Raw genomic sequence first — 21686 nt, forward strand, 5'->3', positions numbered from 1 at the left:
CAATGTAGGAAGCCGCATCCCTCATTTGTCCTATCAACGCTCTCTGGATATCCGGAGCATCATCTGGAAAGGTATCTTCCAAAGCGTTGGCGCAGCTCTCGATGGCCTTAGCCACCCAAGAGATGGCCATGGACGGACGGCCCACAGCCCCAGAGAGAGAGTAGATAGACTTTAAACAAGTCTCCACTTTCCTGTCCATGGGATCTTTCAGGGAGGAGATAGACGGCAAAGGCAACGTAGCGCTTTTAATTAAGCGGGTGACATGGGAGTTTACCATTTCCTGCAATGAGCCTTAGGAAAAGGATAGTTGGAAGCCAACCGTTTCTGCGGTTGGAACCTCCTGCTGGGCAACTGCCAGGCCCCCGCCATATGATCAGTCAACTGGTCGGACAGGGGAAAAACAGTTGAAGCTACTTTGGCCTTTTTAAAATTAGGGTACTTCGACCTGGGAGCCGGCGCATCCTCCTCTATATGAAGGATGGCCCGCACCGCCCTAACCAATGCCGGCACATTAATGGTGGACTTAGCCTCCACCTCCTGGGCTCCGGCATCCGAGTCAGAGTCCTCATGGATCTCTCCATCATCCGAAGACACGTCCGTGTCCGAGAACTGCGCCGCCAGTGAAGCCGGAACGGGTCGCTTGGACGCCTTTGGGGGCAAATCACTGTTCAACATTGACTGAAAAGCCGATGACGAGGCCGCCAGGCTCTGAACAGAGCTGGAGAGGTCATCCACCGATGGAGGCGGTACCGCCTGAGGATACCCAAAGGAGGATCCTGCGCCACCTGGGGTTTAGAGGGACCAGGTACCAGCGCCCGCACAGACCGTCCTGAGATAAATCCACCCGATCAACCCATGCCGAACAGCGCCGGCAGGAAAACAACACAGGAGCCACGGAGCGCTCATTCTCCTCATCAGACATGACACAAAAACGTTTGCAATAAAAGTGTATCACCGAAAAGAGGTGAGGCGTAAAACACCCACGCACTCCCATGTATGCAACACAAACAGCCCACAATATGGTACTGTGTAGCACACCACTGTATGTGACGGACCTCACAAATACGTCGCTCTATATAAGTGAGGTACACAGAAAGAACACCCCTCCCCCACGCACCTGCGGGCCGTAGGAGAAGGAAAGGGATAGGTATAAGCTGACAGTAAGAATAAATAAGCACAGACAGCACTAGCAAAAGTCACATACCATGCAGGAAGTTATACTCACTGCACCTTCAGCTCCAATCAACCTCCCAGATTCAGTGTCTGGGAGGGCTATAGCGCTGCGAACACTGTCCTTAGCAGGGGAGAGGTACGCAGGGGGACCGGTCCACTTGATACAGCCTGGGAGTTCTGCGTTGGTGCCACTGAGAAGATGGCCGCCGGAGAGCTCTGAGGAGGAGTGGCCGAGAGATAACAGCCCAGCGACGCCAGCACGCATGAGAGAAGGCGCGCTGGGCTGAGGGGAGGGGCCGCTAAACCAGGGAAGGCTGCCTCCCCTGGCTAGTGATTAACCCCCAGGGATGCCGGTTCCCTTTCGGTCCTTACACCCTGGTGGTCCAGCGGTCACGTGGGGTATGCCTGTGAAGGGGGAGCCCGCCGCCGCTACTAGCGCCGCCGGTCTGTCCCCAGAGACCGGCGGCTGAAGACTGCACTTGTTATCCCCGCGCACAGCGCAAAGCGCTGCACGCAGCTTACATGGCCCCGTAGAATCCGGCAGTAGTCAGTGGGAGCTCCCAGAGCCACGCTAGTACTGACTCCAGGGTCCCGCTGCGATCCCCAGATCAGTACTGGCGTTGCAGCGCCAGCGGGGCTGTTGGAGCGGCAGCGTGGACGTCCAGATGGACAGTCTGATGCTGCCGCTCTGAAGATAGAAAAAATAAATAAAATCTTCTTTAAAAATAATAAAAAATAAAGCTATGGGGCTGCTTATGCAGCCCCACTGCACAGGGTGACCCGACTCCGGCCGGGCACCAACTAAAACTGGGGTGCTGTGGCTCGGGGGCGGGGTATAGAGGACGGACCCAGGTGCATCCTGGGAGCAGAAAAGCTTTAACTGCGTGGTGCCCGTGGATCCAGATCCAGCTATACCCCAAGGTCAACCCTGTGGACCCCCTATGTACCCTGAAGTAGAATATGAAATCTCCCCGAGTGGTGAGACCTTGCTGCATCAGTTAGGGCTGATGTGGGCAGAGGAGACCAGTGACATCACAGAGATGACATCACAGAGATGCACTGGGAAGACTCATATGTACAGGATTCACACTTCAACATCTCTGTGTAGGTAGCATGACATTTTGGTAACACCACCACCCCCTAAATAAAACACATGCACCCCAAAAAAACAACTGCACAAAAAGAAAATGCCCAATCCCAAAAACTGAAGTCATTCTCTTTAAAGTCCTTACTGACAATGACATATTATCCACTCCAAAAGGACGGCATACAGAGAACCTACTCTATACATTGGTGCAAAGACGGAGGAGCCCTCTGCGCAGATCATACAGAGGGTCAGTCTCATTAATCAGGTGACACAGTACATGCTGTACCAGCGGCTGGAGGCTGCTATAGTGCGTGAGAATTATACCATCCCATACTAGCTCTCTCAGCCAGCAGCTGCACTATTATCCACAGTAACCAATACGTGCATTGCTTTCATTAGTCTGTATTACTGTAGGACTACAAACATCAGCTGGCTCCTGTTTGGATAAACAGCCTGAAGGTGTGCGTGGCCCATCTACTGAATGGCACAAATAAATGGTCAGCGTGTATTGCTGGACATAATTATATCTGTGTCTAGCCAACAACTGGACAATATCTGCGAGTCTTTAAAAATGAAATTAAGTGTCCAGCCAGATTACACTGCCCACACCCGGGCTACTACTTATTGCCACCCAGCTTGGGAGAACTCGGTCTTCCATACTAACAAAGCAAGCTTATTCAGGTGGTGGCTCTCTGGCTATTGCAGAACTACAGTCATCAAACAGCTGGAGGAACAAAGACGACAACGTTCAGCACTAGAGCCAAGCAAACCTGGAAAGTGCTGTCTGGTTCATGGTCGATGTATTAGCAGCATAACTCTGCTGGTCTGTATAGGGAACCCTGAGGGTGCGTTTAGTCGCATACAGTGGTGGGAAATGTACAGAACCATCTACACAGGATGTGCTGACAGAGCAGGGGACACTCACCTATAAAATATATTATTGATTTGTTTTCTGATGTAAGCCCGGAGGCCTAAAAACTTCCCGTAGATGCGGTGTAGCGTTGTCTTTAGGAAATCCCTCTCTCTGGGATCTTCGCTGTCAAAGAGCTCTAATAACTACAAACAAAAAAATGGCAGCTGCTCAATCAATCTGGTAGTACTTTTTCAGGTGCATGAAAGGGAGGGGTCATACCAAGTAGAGAAAGAGACGGGGGTTTAACCCCCTATTGTTCCTCAGCACACTGAACCATACCAGCAACAATATATGAACACTATGAGGGGTATTCAATATGAAACGTTAACTTCACTGTCGAAGTTAACGTTTCATATCAGAGTTTTTACCTGCGTTAAAGTATCGGGCGCGCTCCCGCTTATCCCCGTATTCAATATAAAATTAACGAAAACGGGAAACTCAGAAGTTGGATTTGCGTAAAGTTACGAATTTTTCCTTTAAAAAATTATAAGACCCCCCTAAAGTAGTAAAAACATGGGGGATCACTATGGGTACCCCCGTTTTAGCCTTTAATTGAAAGTCGGGGATTTAAATAGCCGCAGCAGGTGTTTTTTTCCGACATTGAAGAAGTGATGCAGAAGAGCACTTAGGTTATTTTTTTCGTTTTTTAAGTGGTCCCATCAAATTTGGGGTACATGAAAATGAGTACTAGCATATTTTTATGTCCCTAAAGTAAGTTTTTAAAAATTCTGTATTTGTGCACCTGCCGCTATAATTCTATTCTAGAATACACCTGCCGCTAATAGCCTATTCTAGAATACACCTGCCGCTAATAGCCTATTCTAGAATACACCTGCCGCTAATAGCCTATTCTAGAATACACCTGCTGCTAATAACCTATTCTAGAAAACACCTGCCGCTAATAGCCTATTCTAGAACACACCTGCCGCTAATAACCTATTCTAGAATACACCTGCCGCTAATAACCTATTCTAGAATACACCTGCCGCTAATAACCTATTCTAGAATACACCTGCCGCTAATAGCCTATTCTAGAATACACCTGCCGCTAATAGCCTATTCTAGAATACACCTGCCGCTAATAGTCTATTCTAGAATACACCTGCCGCTAATAGTCTATTCTAGAATACACCTGCCTCATACTTGCAGAATAGCCCTGAACCTATTTCCCTATTCTTAAACAATTTTTTCCCATTTTTTTTTCACCCCAATTTTTAAATTAATTTTTTGGGGTGTCCCTATTTTTTTTTAAATCTTTTTTTGACACAGTTATTTTTAAAATGTCATTCCCAGGGGTGCAGGGGCTATTTTTTTTTAAGCCTGCACCCTTAAACCCCAATTCTGCACTTTTTTTTGACACCTATTCAATGGTGAAAAGTTATCCCCGATTTTTTAACAAAGACTTTTCAAAACTGCGATAAGTCTTTGAAATTGAATACGGTGTAAAAGTAAAACCTGCGATAATGACGTCAAAAGTGCGATATTAACGCAAAAACGATGTTATCGCTCCCTTATTGAATACCCCTATATATGGTAATAGAATTTCAGAGATATTAGTTGCATGCATTTGCAAAAACCATATAGTGTTCATATATTGTTGCTGGTATGGTTCAGTGTGCTGAGGAACAATAGGGGGTTAAACCCCCCTCTCTTTTTCTAGCTCTAATAACTAATCAGAGGATACAGGGTTATGAAATTGTTTGGCAAAGTGGGAGCACTAAAATAAAGAAAGAAAAAAGTACCTGTAGCACAAATTTCTGATCAATATATTTCTTGGCCACGTTGGGTTGGAAATCAGGAGACTCCAGGAATCGTAAGAAAAACTCATATACAAGCTTAAGAAAAAAACAAAACAAATAAAGGTTTCAACTATTGTAACTTTTATGTCACTTGCAGATCTCTTATGTTTTTAAATTAGTGAACTCAAATCTTCTTTTTCGTATTGATAGTTTGGCCATTAAACATACATGGCACGGTGTAAGATGTCATTGTGTGCGGAGCCAGTTAGTTCACCAAGGACTAATGCCTAATGTTTTAGTGAATTGAAAAGTGCGAGTTATGGTAAGAATTTACCTTTGTTAACTCTTTTTTTCGAAGTCCATAGGGTCCACAGGTAGACCTTGGGTTGTAGGTTATGGTTGAGGACCGGGCACCACACAGTTAAAGCTTTCAGCTCCCAGGATGCACAGATCCAACCCCCTATACCCCGCCCCCAAGCCAGAGGTACCTCAGTTCGTGACAAGCCAAAGGCCGGAGAAGAGAGAAGGAAGACTGGTACACACAAGAATCACACTCTCACGTAGAAGGAGACGGGAAACCGGTGACCAGAATGTGAAAGCCAGGTGCGTCAGTGCGGGTGCCCTGTGGACCCTATGGACTTGGAGAAAGTTAACAAAAAGGTAAGTTTTACCAGAACTCATTTTCTTCTTCAGGGTCCATAGGGCTCCACAGGGAGACCTTGGGGATGTTCCAAAGCAGTTATTCAAGGGTGGGGACGCTCCTGCGCTGAGAGGAGAATCCGGCGCCAAAATTAAGCATCCTAAAAGGCAAATGTATCGAAGGCATAGAACCTCAGAAATGTATGGACAGAGGACCATGTTGCTGCCTTACAAAGCTGTTCAGCTGAGGCGCCACGGTGAGCTGCCGGCGAAGAACCTACAGAGTGAGTAGAATGAGCAGTAAACAGTAGCCGGAACAGGAAGCCTGCCTGCGTGTAAGCCTGTGAGATAGTCGTGCGAAGCCATCCAGCCAATGTCTGTCTGTTGGCTGGCCATCCCTTCTTGTGAAATCTATAGACCATGAATAAGGAGTCTGATCTCCGAAGAGAACTGGTACGGTCCACGTAGACCCTGAAGACACTGACCACATCCAAGGAGGCCTCACCTACCGATAGGTCTGATGTTTGAAAGGCCGGGACTACAATTTCCTCATTAATGAGTAACAACTTTTGGAAGGAAACCAGGGCGAGCCGAAGCATAGCCCTGTCCTGATGGAATATCAGAAATGGGGAGCGACAGGAGAGCGCCCCCTAAATCTGACAGCCTTCTGGCGGACACCATAGCCAGAAGAAAGTCTTCGCCGTGAGCCACTTGAGATCCAAAGATTCCAGGGGTTCAAACGGAGGACCCTGGAGGGCATGAAGAACTACTGAGGAATCCAATGGTGCCACTGGAGGGACAAAGGGAGGTTTTATACGGAGGACACCCTGGAGGAAGGTGTGGACATCCGGTAGTGGAGCAAGTCTACACTGGAACCAAATGGACAGAGTAGAGAACTGCACTTTCAGTGAGGCAAAGCGAAGTCCAAAGCCCAATCCAGCTTGAAGGAAGGCCAGGACTCTGGAAATCCTAAACACTTGAGGGTCTTAACTTCTGGTACAACAACATTGGAAATATGTATGCCACACTCTGTGGTAGATCTGAGCAGAGGCTGGCTTACGCACTCTGAGCATAGTTTTGACCACAGAGCTAGCGAATCCTTTGGACCTTAGGAGGGATGTCTCAAGAGCCACGCCGCCAAAGACAGATGACCCAGGTCCGGGTAAAGACAAGGACCCTGAGACAACAGGTCCGGACGTTGAGGCAGCAGGAATGGAGTGTCGATGGAGAGACTCCGAAGATCTGAGTACCAGTGACGTCTGGGCCAAGCTGGAGCCACCAGCAGGACAGTGCTAACTGAAAGGTCCACTTCACTGACAATGCGTCTACGAAGGTTGCCTCGGCATCCCTTGCTCTGGACCCGTCCACCGGCAGTTTGTGATTGTGTCGGGAGGCCATGAAGTCCACCACTGGTAGGCCCCATCTTCTCACAAGGAGTTGAAAAACCTCAGGGTGAAAAGACCATTCCCCGGTATGCACGTCGTGACGGCTGAGGAAGTCTGCTTCTCAAATGAGAACTCCCGGAATATACACCGCAGGGATGGCTGGGAGGTGACCCTTGGCCCATGTCAGAATGCTTGACACTTCCGTCTTTGCTGCCCGACTTAGAGTGCCTCCTTGATGGTTGATGTAAGCCACTGTTTTAGCATTGTCGGACTGTACCTGTACAGGTTTTCCCTGTCCTTGGCCAGTATGAGGACCCTGTATTCCAATATGTTGATTGGCAGGGTTGCTTCGACCGATGACCAATGGCCCTCGAGACTGGCGTTCGTTGTTAGGAGTACCCAGTCTGGGACCCAAAAGGGGCAACCCTTGGTTAGATAAGATGTCTATAGCCACCAAGATAATGACAGACGCACCTGGAGAGAGCACCATAGTCTGAGCTTTGATCCGATGGGGTAACCCGTTCCACAAAATACACACAATATAGTAGTAAAGGCAGCACCTCCTATTATGTTTAAAATTAGGGTGTGCAGTCCAAGCCCCCCCTCCCCCCCTTACTGCAATATTGTGTGTATTTTGCCTTACCTGTCCCCTTGTGGCCGGGCTGCAGTCTAAGTCCATCCGCGGGACCAGATAGCGAAGACCCCGGGATGCGCACCAAAATCCTCAGCTGTAGCTGGTGTTGCGTTGCCCGGAGGGGTGACTGAGCGGCAGTGCTGATGTCCTGTGTACAGGCTGCCGCTGCGCGCTCAGTAAGAAGTACTAACAAAAATAAATAAAAGCTATTTGGGCTGCTAAGCAGCACACTGCATAATGGTGACCCGACTCCGGCTGGGCACCGACGATACTGAGGTGCCTCTGGCCGGGGGCAGTGTATAGGGGGTTGGACCAATGCATCCTGGGTGCTGAAAGCTTTAAATGTGTGGTGCCTGGCCCTCAACCACACCTACACCCCAAGGTCTCCCTGTGGAGCCCTATGGACCCCGAAGAAAGCTGCATTTATCCTGAATATTAGATGTCGATCATAAAATTGCTGCCAGCACTGTGCGCAGGTGATTGGTCTGCACACCCAGATTGGCTAATAAGCCCCCTGGCTAACAGCATGAAACTGTTCTGGCTGCATAGGGCAGACATCTTTCCCCACCCCCTACAGAACCGGCTTCCATCAAATTTATGGTGAGTAACAAATCATCTGGCTCCATCCTGCAAATGAAGTATTGAGTTTACCATGAGGGATGGCTGAAAGCACTTATTATATAAGAGGATAGCATGGTCTTCTGTGCCATGTATTTCCCATTATTAGTGTCCCACCTCATGGCAGAACCCATCAGAGATGACCCCAGCACACCCTCTGTCCTATTACTGTGTGTGTGTAAGAAACGTAACATGCACAGTAATGGCTGAGACAGCAGGAAGTGCACAGGCAAAAGCTTGTCCAATTACTCTGACCTAGAACCACATCACTACTGCCCACTGCTGGTCATTACATGAAAGGACGCTGGGACAATACCTGCAAATGTGGCCATGCCGCCTCCAATGTTGGCTCATCTTCCTCTGGGTCAAACTCTGCACCTGTGGGATTGGAAGATGGCGGTAGTGTCCGAAACATGTTCACGGCAAACTGAGAGAAAGAAAAAATATCATTTATAACAATGGCGACAGATCAGTAAAAAGGCAGCTCTGCGCAGGCTATGGGTAACAACAGGTAGCAGTCAGTACATAGCAAACCTGGGGTGGACTCTTATTTCACCTGGAGCCCATGTGTTAGGGGATCCCCTGCATGCACCGGGTGCTTATAGCAGGAAATCCTGCACACTAAGAGCCCATGTGTTAGGGGATCCCCTAACACATGGGCTCTCAGTGTGCAGGATTTCCTGCTATAAGCACCCGGGTGCATGCAGGGGATCCCCTAACACATGGGCTCTCAGTGTGCAGGATTTCCTGCTATAAGCACCCGGGTGCATGCAGGGGATCCCCTAACACATGGGCTCTCAGTGTGCAGGATTTCCTGCTATAAGCACCCGGTGCATGCAGGGGATCCCCTAACACATGGGCTCTCAGTGTGCAGGATTTCCTGCTATAAGCACCCGGTGCATGCAGGGGATCCCCTAACACATGGGCTCTCAGTGTGCAGGATTTCCTGCTATAAGCACCCGGGTGCATGCAGGGGATCCCCTAACACATGGGCTCTCAGTGTGCAGGATTTCCTGCTATAAGCACCCGGTGCATGCAGGGGATCCCCTAACACATGGGCTCTCAGTGTGCAGGATTTCCTGCTATAAGCACCCGATGCATGCAGGGGATCCCCTAACACATGGGCTCTCAGTGTGCAGGATTTCCTGCTATAAGCACCCGATGCATGCAGGGGATCCCCTAATACATGGGCTCTCAGTGTGCAGGATTTCCTGCTATAAGCACCCGGTGCATGCAGGGGATCCCCTAACACATGGGCTCTTAGTGTGCAGGATTTCCTGCTATAAGCACCCGATGCATGCAGGGGATCCCCTAACACATGGGCTCTTAGTGTGCAGGATTTCCTGCTATAAGCACCCGGTGCATGCAGGGGATCCCCTAACACATGGGCTCTTAGTGTGCAGGATTTCCTGCTATAAGCACCCGGTGCATGCAGGAGATCCCCTAACACATGGGCTCTCAGGAAATAGCAGGAAATCCTGCACACTAAGTGCCCATGTGTTAGGGGATCCCCTGCATGCACCGGGTGCTTATAAGCAGGATATCCTGAACTGTACACAGCACTGCTCCTTCACATTCACACCGCAGACCCTCCACCCCATTAGTGGGGGCGGCAGGACGAGCGCTTGGGCTTCAGTTACTTGTGTAACATTTGCCAACACTTCTTCACCAAAGGGCAGATATTTTGTATACAACTTTGACCATGGATAAAATAATGTTGTGTAAAATAGCCAAAATAAGGATGCTATTTATTCCCAGTGTAAAATAATCTGAACTGACTGTTACACTACCTACAGTGGCCTGGGAGGGAGCTGTGATATGACGACACCAGCAGTGACTGCCAGGCCTCTAGGCCCTCTCATGTAGGATTTATGCTGAGGATGGCCCTAGCTGTGACCTGTAACCTGCAATTGCATAATCCCACATTCCAATTCATACCTCAACCTCTCCATATATAGTACAATATTCTATTCTTCTAACCAACACAACAGAAATATATGTCTGCATAAAAACCCAATCAGGAGTAAATAATAAATGTAATTTAACACACAATGTTCACGTGGTAAGAGAAGGAATTCGATTGCGCCCGATGTAGCAATTCAATTGTTTTGAGCACCCATTAGTTTTGGAGTACTACGTTACACATACTATGTATTTCAAGCACTACGGTGGGGCTTACTTGCATTGCAGACACTGGAGTGTGGCAAGCTATGCATTGGAGGCACTGGGCTTTGGCATGCTTGGTATTAGGGCACTGGGGAGTGGCATGCTAGGTACTGGGGAGTAGCAGGCTAGGTATCGGGGCACTGAAGTGTGGCATGTTTGGTATTAGGGCACTGGGGAGTTGCAGGCTAGGTTCTATGGTGTGACAGGCTAGGTACTGGGGCACTGGGGTGTGGTATGTTCGGTATTAGGGCATTGGGGAGTGGCATGCTAGGTACTGGGGAGTAGCAGGCTAGGTATTGGGGCACTGGAGTGTGGCATGTTCGGTATTAGGGCACTGGGGAGTGGCAGGCTAGGTACTATGGTGTGGCAGGCCCATCTCCCCTTAATCTTATATTGTATTGTGTGCGTATATCATTGTAGTTTCCCAGTACTGTATTATAGACACTTGGAGGGGTATTCAATATGGGAGCGAAAAGTCCGTGCTGGTACTAGCATATTTCTATGTCCCTAAAGTAAGTTTTAAAAAATTCTGCAACTATGCACCTGCCGCTAATAATCTATTCTAGAAAACACCTGCCGCTAATAACCTATTCTAGAATACACCTGCCGCTAATAGCCTATTCTAGAATACACCTGCCGCTAATAGCCTATTCTAGAATACACCTGCCGCTAATAGCCTATTCTAGAATACACCTGCCGCTAATAGCCTATTCTAGAATACACCTGCCGCTAAAAGCCTATTCTAGAATACACCTGCCGCTAATAACCTATTCTAGAATACACCTGCCGCTAAAAGCCTATTCTAGAATACACCTGCCGCTAATAGCCTATATTCTAGACTACACCTGCCGCTAATAGCCTATTCTAGAATACACCTGCCGCTAATAGCCTATTCTAGAATACACCTGCCGCTAATAGCCTATTCTAGAATACACCTGCCGCATACTTGCAGAATAGCCCTGAACCTATTTCCCTATTTTTAAACACTTTTTTCCCCATTTTTTTTTTTCACCCCAATTTTTAAATTAATTTTTTGGGGTGTCCCTATTTTTTTTTAAAAACTTTTTTTGACAGTTATTTTTAAAATGTCATTCCCAGGGGTGCAGGGGCTATTTTTTTTTTAAGCCTGCACTCCTAAACTCCAATTCTGCACTTTTTTTCGCCACCTATTCAGTGGTGAAAAGTTATCCCCGTTTTTTTTTTTTCAAAGACTTTTCGAACCTGCGAAAAGTCTTTGAAATTGAATACGGTGTAAAACCAAAACCTCTGAAAATTACATCATCAGTGCGAAAACATCGCAAAAACTAAGTTTTCGCTCCATATTGAATACCCCTATTGGTGGCACCTTATAAATGAGAAATTATATTCTTTTTATGGGCTGAACGGTTGATGTACTGATTAGCTTTACTGTCTCACAGCACTGAGGTCTTGGGTTTGTTTCCCACCACAGACCTAACTGTGTGGAGTTTGCATGTTCTCCCTGTGCACAACTGCATTATACAGAATGCACTCCGACATAGTACAACCAATAGTGAGAATATGCTTCCATAGTACAGTCTTATGATGATGCAGCTGGAGGGGAGGGGTACGAGCACGCAGACCAAGCCCCATTACAGCAGGTAAGCAGCAGCACATCGTGCACCCTCCCATACGGCATCTCACTTACTGTTTGGCAGGCACCGGGTAAGAGGGGATGCAATGCCAACGGCGCATAAAAACGCTCCTGAGATCGATGCTCTCTATCGTCCAAGTAGTAACAATACAGACTATACGGACAGGTGTCATTGACCCGCTTATTGGTCCATGGAAAGTACCAAATGCCTCCTGATATTTAATTTTGCTAACATTGGGGGGAATTCAATTCAACACGATGTTGAATAGCCGCAGGTGGGAGCTCCCGGAGCTATTCAATTCACCGCGCTGTTTGGGAGCGCTAAGGATTTCCTCTCGCACCCCCCTGGGCATGCGAAGATAAATCCGACCAAAGTGCCGGGCGCATGGCTGTTAGCGCCAACAGTCGCGCGCCCGGCACTTTTGTCAGAGAATGCTGGTTAACAAGCCTTAACACCCTTGTTAAGGCGCGATAACCGGCATTCTCCGACCACACATCGCAATGTAATGAATAGCTCCGGGAGCTCCCTTCCGCAGCTAGTCAACATCGTGTTGAATTGAATTCCCCCCCATTGTTACAGAGAGAACAACGGTTGTCACTCTATACAACAAACAGATATTTTCCTCCAGGACTCCTGATATACTTGAAACAGAATTTGACAAAATTGTTGGGAATTTTATGTTTTTTTGGACGCTTTAACTATGCGAGAGCCACCGATGCCGACATTTATTGCTTGCACCCTCCTGAGATGGCGAGCAGAAATGTGCAAAAGAGTCTGCCTTTTGTGCGCCCTAACCACGGTCTTTAGATGGGTTTAGAGGTTTTACGCAGCTGAACCCAGTCTTTTGGGTGCAACAAGCACAATAATGGGCGCCCAAAACAATTGAATTGCTCAGTCGGATGCCCAGTATCACTGCCCAAAACACAATTGAATTTCCCCCACCCAGCAATAAGCAGCAACCCACTTCCATTAGAGCAGGCCTGGCCTGTGGCTCTATAAGCAATTGTGAAACTACATGTCCCAGCATACCCTCCCACCGATCAGCTGCTAAAGCATGCTAGGACCTGTAGTTTCACAACAGCTAAAGAGCCACAGGTTGGCCTGCACTATGGGAGCAGCTGATTACTAGTAACCTGGGACCTAGGTGTCTCCCTGGCTCACTGAGACTGAAGTAGAAATTAGAGGGCAGCTACATCTAGGCTTGGCACTTACAGGATGGCACTGTAATGGTGCAAATCCCGTACCGCATACCCACTCTGCATGCATGGGGTTACCATTCCAGTAGCCCTGGATTGCTCTGCGGTAATCTCCATGGTCAGTAGCTGGCCCTTCCAACACTGGAGGGAAACCATCCGCCCAAGACATTTATGCTGTAAGGCAAAGACTCACCATGTGAACGACCTCCGGGTAGATGGGTTCCGTGATGACATTGCGGTTGTGTGTTATATATTCTACCATCTCACTCAGGGCTGCCCGTTTCACCTCCTTCCATTTCAGATCACTTAATGGGTCCGAAACAAAGTCAAACAGGACACAGCACTGACGCAGCTTCTGGACAAATAACTTTTCTTGCTCGGCTGGAGGAACATCTGAGGATCAGTAGAAAGGAACAAGTTATCCACCGGATACATCGCTTCCTGCATTCAGAGCAACTGCCGGGGAAAAGGCGGCCATACACATTAATTCCTGCGTATGTAATATTCAGCAATAGATGATCATGTCATGATTTACATACACCATACAATATACGCACACCATACAATATATTCACACATATATGAAGCCATCAATTGCTCCACTGCCTCCTACATGTCCAATTTCATTTATGTCCACCCTCTCCACTACGGACCACGTCCTCTCTCTGCCCATCCAAGGTTTCCCCTCTGCTGCCTCTAGTCTGGAACTCACTCCCTTTTTGCCTGCTCATCCCTAACGAGCCCTCACTACTTCATGTAAGCCCACCTCATCTTACTCAGCTCTTCTGACCACCCACCCTCATCCCGCACTTAGGCCCGTATTCAATTTTGAGCGAAAAGCCAGAATCGGCGAAATAGTTTGGCCGATGACATCATTTCGCCAGGCAGAAAAGTATTGCCGTATTCAATATGGAAGACTTTCCGCCTAGGCGGAACGCAATGCAATAGGCGGAAAAGTTTCGCCTATGAATAACAGGCTGAAAAACGCGAAGAATTGGGGTTTTGGGGTGCAACGTTGCGGTGACCCCTGTGCAGCCTTCAGACAGTCCCCCAAAGGTAAACTATCAAATTTATTTAAAAAAACTTAACACCCCCAAAAAAATCACTTTGAATTCGGGCGCGAAAAAAAAAAAAATGGGACAAAGTTAAAAACTAGCGAAGTAGACACCAGGGGGGATCCCCAAGTATGCCCCAAGGGTTTTTTTTGCATTGCAGGTGCTTGCGGCAGGTGGATTTTTCAAGATTTTTTAAACTTAACCAACTTTTAAATATGCTGACCCCCATTTTCAAGTACCCCAAATTTGCTGGGATAAGTTCTGCAAAAAAAACCCTCCAGAATACGATTCTGCATCACTTATAGAAAAACGTTATTTAGCAGCTATTGAGCCCGTGTAAAAACACCAAATACCTTCAGCAAGCCAAATCGGGGGGTACCATAGCCAACTCCCATGTCAGAGCATCTTTTGGGGGGGTTACAGCCTGATTTCCTCAAATCTGACAGTACTTTCCGCTTAAGTTTCGCCGGGTCTCGTTTTTGTGTACTTTCAAACTGGATACACGGGCGATACCTTTCCGCCTGCAAAACAGGCGAAGTAGGCAAAAAGTCCGGGAGGCGGAAAAGTATCGCAGCTCGGCTCATATTAAATACGGCTCTTAGTGGGTCCCGGCTCCGTGAGTGCCACTTTGTCGTAAGGCCAGTCCGTGGTAGAGAAGTTTCTGGTTCATGTTTGGTATTGGTTTCAGTGGCCTTTGCCCTATTTAACAGACTGTCATCCCTTTTATGAACACTTCTGACTAATTAACCCCAGAGGTTCATAAAAAACTTTACGTACTAAGAAATGTAATTTCGGACCACTCTGATCTGTAAATGAATGAAAGTATATCCTATTCTGGTATTTAATTGTGATTTTATCAACTAGATGGAGATCTGATCCTATTAAAGTTAAGAATTTACAGAACTTCATAAATTAAGCGTTCAAAAACCTCCTATATCACTGTACAGATGTGACCGTGGACCGAATATCCAATTGCTTTAAAAATAAGGCAACATCTATGAAACTCGCTGCAAAACTTTATTCAGCAGGAGTTTGGGAGTGGAAAATCGGGACTTAATCACACACGTCACAACTAGTTTTCATGAAGCGCACTCCTGCTTAATGATGAAAAAGTGGTGAAATCACCCTGTACACCCCAAAAGTGTCACACAACATAGCAGATCAGTATTAGGAGTTAGTGGCCTTAAGGAAAATGTTGGATGTTCTTGGAAGGTGGCAAATGGTTGATTTGTACAATTTTTAGTTATGATGGAAAAATGGTATATAGCAAGTGTTTCTCAGCAATTTAGATTTTTACAGTAGTTTTGGGGTACAAAAAACGGTATGCAACATCCTTTTTCAGTGTTTTAAGTAGATTTAGGGGCTCAGATCTTCCCGCCAAGTTCGGATCTCAAAATGAGGCCAAAACAACATCTTTCACGGACAAACGACATTTTATCTGTGAAAGATGTTTTGCCTCATTTGCAAGATTTTGGATAAAACCTTTTAACACATACCTGGAAGTTCAAAAGCACTTTCCTATAAATCCAACCACACCCATGTGCCTGTCCCACGTCATTTCCACCTTCCCCACGTGCCTGTCCCGCGTCATTTCCACTTTCCCCACGTGCCTGTCCCGCGTCATTTCCGCCCCCCCCACGTGCCTGTCCCGCGTCATTTCCGCCCCCCCCACGTGCCTGTCCCGCGTCATTTCCGCCCCCACGTGCCTGTCCACACGTCATTTCCGCCCCCCCCCACGTGCCTGTCCACACGTCATTTCCGCCCCCCCACGTGCCTGTCCACACGTCATTTCTGCCCCCCCACGTGCCTGTCCACACGTCATTTCCGCCCCCCCACGTGCCTGTCCACACGTCATTTCCGCCCCCCCACGTGCCTGTCCACACGTCATTTCCGCCCCCCCACGTGCCTGTCCACACGTCATTTCCGCCCCCCCACGTGCCTGTCCACACGTCATTTCCGCCCCCCACGTGCCTGTCCACACGTCATTTCCGCCCCCCACGTGCCTGTCCACACGTCATTTCCGCCCCCCCCACGTGCCTGTCCACACGTCATTTCCGCCCCTCCACACGTCATTTCCGCCCCTCCACGTGCCTGTCCACACGTCATTTCCGCCCCTCCACGTGCCTGTCCACACGTCATTTCCGCCCCTCCACGTGCCTGTCCACACGTCATTTCCGCCCCTCCACGTGCCTGTCCACACGTCATTTCCGCCCCTCCACGTGCCTGTCCCGCGTCATTTCCGCCCCCCCACATGCCTGTCCCGCGTCATTTCCGCCCCCCACGTGCCTGTCCCGCGTCATTTCCGCCCCCCCACGTGCCTGTCCCGCGTCATTTCCGCCCCATCACACGTAATTTCCACCCCTCCACGTGCCTGTCCACACATCATTTATCCCATTTTTTTAGCTTTTTAGAGAAATGTACCTGAAGGATGACAAATCAGTATTGGTCTTATGGTGTTATATGTTAGATGTAAATATGCATGGCCAGAGGTGTTCCACAGGTTCTGCATTGTGTCCTGGCCTTTTCCCATGCTCAGGAGGGGTGGGGTGGTTAAGTTTGACTAAAAGCACCTAAGTTGGAGAATGCTGGTTAGAGACTAAAGCAGGGTGCTTAGTCACGCTTTCTGGCATTTTGCAACTTAAGTGCCGGCCGAGACGCTGTTAGCGCCACGCTAAGCTGTAAAACATAAACGTGGACGGCGCTAGAGTCAGATTTCTGCTCTCACCTGAGGAGGGTGCAACCCGAAGTCCTCTTTAGTCGGCTTAATATTGTGGTCATTTGAATAGCTTTGGGTACTCCTTCCCAGAGCTATTCAGCATTGCGATCAATTGAATTCCCCCCATTGTGAGACAGTTCTGCATAAAAAGGAATGCTTCATTTAAATAATGTGCTGAAAAATCTGGATAAAATGGTTTGATTGATGTAAGGGTGAACTATTCTGGTTGCCTTTCCTTTAATGTCACAGCCTTCCCCTTACTGCTGAGTTGAGGGCGTCTTCTCCCTGCAAATCACCAAAGTGAATCAGTATACAGAGCTCACTGCAGGGAGCCTGTATCTCCTAGTGTAGTGACAGCTGCTGAACTCAGGCCAGCAATATCTAGGGAACGCTTTGCAGCACAGCTTCCCGTTTGCCTGTGTACAGATACTGCCCTGTGCCGTGTGAAACAGACACCACCAGGGCTCGTGACAGGGAATAACGAGCGATACGCAGCCCTCGTCATAGTTGCTGGGAAACCATTGATGGGCGAGAGCTCTGTAACAGGAAAGGTGCCGAGTGACAGCAGCTCAACAGCACGGTGCTCGGGAGGAAAACTATGACGGCAGGAAAAGGAGCGCCATCACCTTGCTGTAACTATTACACAATACGTAGCGCTGTCTATAATGTAACGGACATCACCGGCTCAATGCCGGAGACATTCCCCGCTTCTAAAACACCAAATCTATCAATTCACTAGAAACCAGGGACATCATTGAGGCACAAAAGTTAGTAAATTGATGGGCTGTAAAGTGGCTTCCTCCAGCATGTGTTTACATGGGAACGCTGCAATTACAGTGTATAAAAATATATAGTAAGAATAAAATAAAGGACAGGATCAGCAGTGACACCTACAGTACATGAAAACAAAGTAGCATTTTAATACATGGAAACACAACTCTGACAAGATTACTGAGAGAACAGACCTGGCGAGAGGTAAGGTGTAGCCATGAGCTGCTCAATACGATTCATTTATAGCACACTTGTCAACTCACACAGCGTAGGCTGCCATTTTGGGAGCCGTTCACTAGGAATACCGACATCGCTGGGGTTTTAGTTTACGTTGCAGATATACTCCTTGTGATAAAGACTGCTCTGCAGGGTACATACTACTCATCATCACACATACCTAGACTCCTATTAATTGCAATTACATCCAATAGAACTCTTAAATTAGGCAGGAAAAAAAAAGAAAGCTAACATTCTGAATGATTTGTATTATCTGAACATAAGGAATGGGTGGGGTATATCACATCTGTAGGTCTGCATTTAGCATTGAATTGTACATATATTACAAGCCCAGACTGCATATTCTTTATGTGACTGGAATATATCCATGGAACAAGAATTTACTTGCACAAATGAAGACACTGACAGCCGCCCTACAGAAGACAGGCAGCTGGACATCAATAATGTGTTAGGTATGTACTTACAGTTCCATAGACTCCAACAGAGTCATGCCTGAACATGGAACTAAATATCTGTGTGTCAGAGACAAATGTGGACCGGGGTGGGATAATTGCTCAGCGCTATTCACTTCTTATATTTTCCTCTGTACAGACAGAACTTGCTGCATTATATGTCGTCACTGCCAGTCAGATATACCGCTCCAAAATGGCAGCACTACTTATTAACAGTTATATACAACGCCAGCATATTGGGAACAAAACAAGACTGGGTAAAAACAGACATAGGACCCTGCTCGCAAGCTTACACTCTATAGACCATGAATGCCCATCTACCACGTCAAGGTGAGCCCCATCAGGTGGGTCAATAATGTTGCCATCTACATATTAGAATGGGCACTATTATTGCAAGTCCTTGATAAATTGATATACTGGGGGGGGGGGGAATTCAATTGTTAGCGCTGGCAGCTGTCTGTGATGGGCGCCTGACTAAGCAATTCAATTGTTGCTCCATTCGGGCGTGATAGCCGCTAGATCTGCTCGCAGCCTCCTGAGGTGGCGAGCAGAAATGTGCGATAAGTCTGTGGTTTGGACGCCCTAACCAGGACTTTAGACGGGTTTAGCCGTTTTACGCGACTAAACCTAGTCCAACTGGGTGTGACATGCGCAATAATTAATGGGCGACAAAAAACTGAATCGCTATTTGGGCGCCCATTAAAGTGGCTAAAGAAATTGAATTGCCCCCAATGTATTTATATGAAGGATGTTAGGTGCCCATCTGATGGGGATTACCTAGACCTGGTGGATGCGCAAGCATTTTTGGCCGAGCGTCCCAGAAACCTCACTTGTACTTTATGGGGACGTTCTATGGCACCTCCTGAGGTGCGAGCAGTAATCCACCAAAGTAGGGCTTTTGGGCACCTTAACCTTTCTGCGTGCCCAGGTTTTGGGTATCTTTAGATAGGACTAGCCGCTGTACGAGGCCAATCAACTGCATTTTGGACGTGACATCAGTGATATCTGCATTTTATTATCTTGCATGGTACTACAAGTCTCAGCATGGTAGCACCTATGATGTTTAAAGTTACGATGTACAGCCAAGCCCCACCCATTTTTATTCTATAGACCTCCAAATATGATATATGTATGTGACCTGCCAGGAATAAAGCAGAGAAATAAGACCATGAACCTATACTTTCCCCCAGGATGGCAGGGCTGGGCAAGGACAAATCCTCCCCTGGGTTCCTCTCTGGCATTACAAACTGAAGGTGAAGGTATGGCAGCCTATGACAAGCTCCCCACCCACCCACCCACCCACCGAGAGGGTGACTAACACCTTATAATCTGCAACATCGCTGCCATTATTTAGCCAGTGTGGGTGCAAATGAGGCCAAAACACAATCCAGTTTTGCATGTGAATGTAAGCAGTAGGGCCTAGAACATAACACTGTCCACATGTAAAGTGCCTGAGAACAATCTACTACTGTGCGTCATATGTAGCACTTATACACTGCTGCACAATCACACAGGGAAGTAACTTACAGCTAATACAATTTCAGCCATTCAGGTTCTCATGCAAAACTTCATACAAGTAATTGGGTGGGGCCAAAACAATAGTGTAGCACATCTGTGCCAGTGCGTCATGGCACGTGTCCCCCAATACAGGCTTCAATGGGTCCTAATTACACAAGTAATGACAGAAGTAATTTGTAATCTAATAAAGAAAAAGGAAGGCACGTGACTAAGCGATACGGTGTAAATGGAACAAACCGCTGACAATTAGGTAGTGCTGCCGTAATGCAGAGACAGGGCCTTGGTTCTAATCTGACCAGTGCGCTATATCCTTATATCGGTGTTTCATCCACATGGTGCAAATACATACAGGCTGGGTGCCAACTGCATAAAATGGGGTCTGTGGGTAGTAGGCAAATAGATTTTACAAGCCACTGGGGCCAGGTCCGATGGGTTTTACATCCAAATTAGGGATTTTTTATTTGCTGGTTCTCTTTAGTATAATTGATATGTTAAATGTGAATTAATCACGTGGCGTCTGTTAGCAGGTTTGAAACGCCACTATGTAAGATGGAAAGAGCAGACCATGCATAATCAGGCACTTGGAGGCATTTCAATAGCACAATAACACCAATACTGATGACAGTTAGGTGAATTGCTCATAAATGGGGTAAATGATATAGGACAAGTATGTTGGGGTGGCTGCATTTATGGGAAAGTGCTTTTGAACTTGCAGACATGAGAAGTTTTTTCCAGCATTGTGCAAACTTGGAAGAAATTAGAGACAGGTGCGCAAAATAGTCTATGAGAGCTGAAAAATGTCTAATGAGTCGATACACTAATGCTCCCATATCCCTGGAGCTGCTCACATCACAACTATAAGGATACAAAGTAACAGCGGTTGCTGGCCAATCAGGCACTGACACAGACGCAGGGTCTCAGCCGACTTAACCCGGGAGCCTCAAACGGAGACTGTGTAACAAAAAGCCGACCACAGGACCAGACGGGTATTATTCCACGGCACCCTCATTACTTTTATACTGCGGCAGCATCTACATCAGCTGCACTCACAGCATCAGTCTATATATTGCATTGGACATTTCAAACATTTCCTATTAGGCGAGATCCCATATTAGCGGGAAGTCGTTATCCATTTCCATATACCATCTGGAAAGATATACCTCAGAAGTGATACATTGGGGGGGATTACTGATACCAGTCTGTCAGTATAACAGCTTGTCCTTTTTAACTACATTGTTACAGATTATTGCATTGTGCAAACTTGCCTTAAAGCACTGAAAAATGAAATTGTACAGTATTTTGGGGTACATAAAACTGTATTCAGAGTTCCATTTGCTGAGAAACACTAGCTCTATACCATATTTCCACCATTGCAAACATTTTTTTTTTTTTTTTAAAAATCAACCATTTGCCACCTTTTAAGAACTTCCAATATTTCCTTCTAATACTGTTCTGCTATGTTATTTGGGGGATCAGGGTGATTTCCCCCCAGGTCACACATTATAGAAGTCTGCCTCAGTGCCCGGGAAAGGCTACTTACAAAGGAGAGGAGCAGGGGTGCGCTTCATGAATACTAGGTGCAATGTGTCCCTTATTTAAGTAGCAAATTCTTGCTGAATTGAATTCCCTCAGAGAAGCATATAAAGGAGAGCGGCATAGCAGCCCCAGAAAGAAAGGAAACATTACTCACAGTAGAATATAACTTGTCTCATACAAAAAAGTGAATCAAAACCTATTTCATATTTATTAATTGATAGAAGGTAGTAAGGTCAGT

At 47.2% G+C, this 21686-nt stretch overlaps 1 protein-coding gene across 3 annotated transcripts in view; it reads right to left on the minus strand.

Annotated features, from left to right (window-relative positions):
* The window catches only part of PPP2R5C (protein phosphatase 2 regulatory subunit B'gamma), a 165358-nt gene that overhangs the window by 49048 nt on the left and 94624 nt on the right, over positions 1-21686 (minus strand). For all 3 annotated transcript variants that reach the window (XM_088475208.1, XM_088475210.1, XM_088475209.1), the window contains 4 exons: positions 13357-13556; positions 8505-8615; positions 4916-5008; positions 3186-3316 (listed from right to left, as the gene is read on the minus strand). In XM_088475208.1, coding sequence (XP_088331334.1) covers positions 3186-3316; positions 4916-5008; positions 8505-8615; positions 13357-13556 — 535 coding nt within the window. The remainder of the gene's footprint in view (positions 1-3185; positions 3317-4915; positions 5009-8504; positions 8616-13356; positions 13557-21686) is intronic.

This window comes from Taudactylus pleione, unplaced genomic scaffold (assembly GCF_031769625.1).
Source record: "Taudactylus pleione unplaced genomic scaffold, aTauple2 ptg000166l, whole genome shotgun sequence".
In the NCBI taxonomy this organism is placed as follows: domain Eukaryota; kingdom Metazoa; phylum Chordata; class Amphibia; order Anura; family Myobatrachidae; genus Taudactylus; species Taudactylus pleione.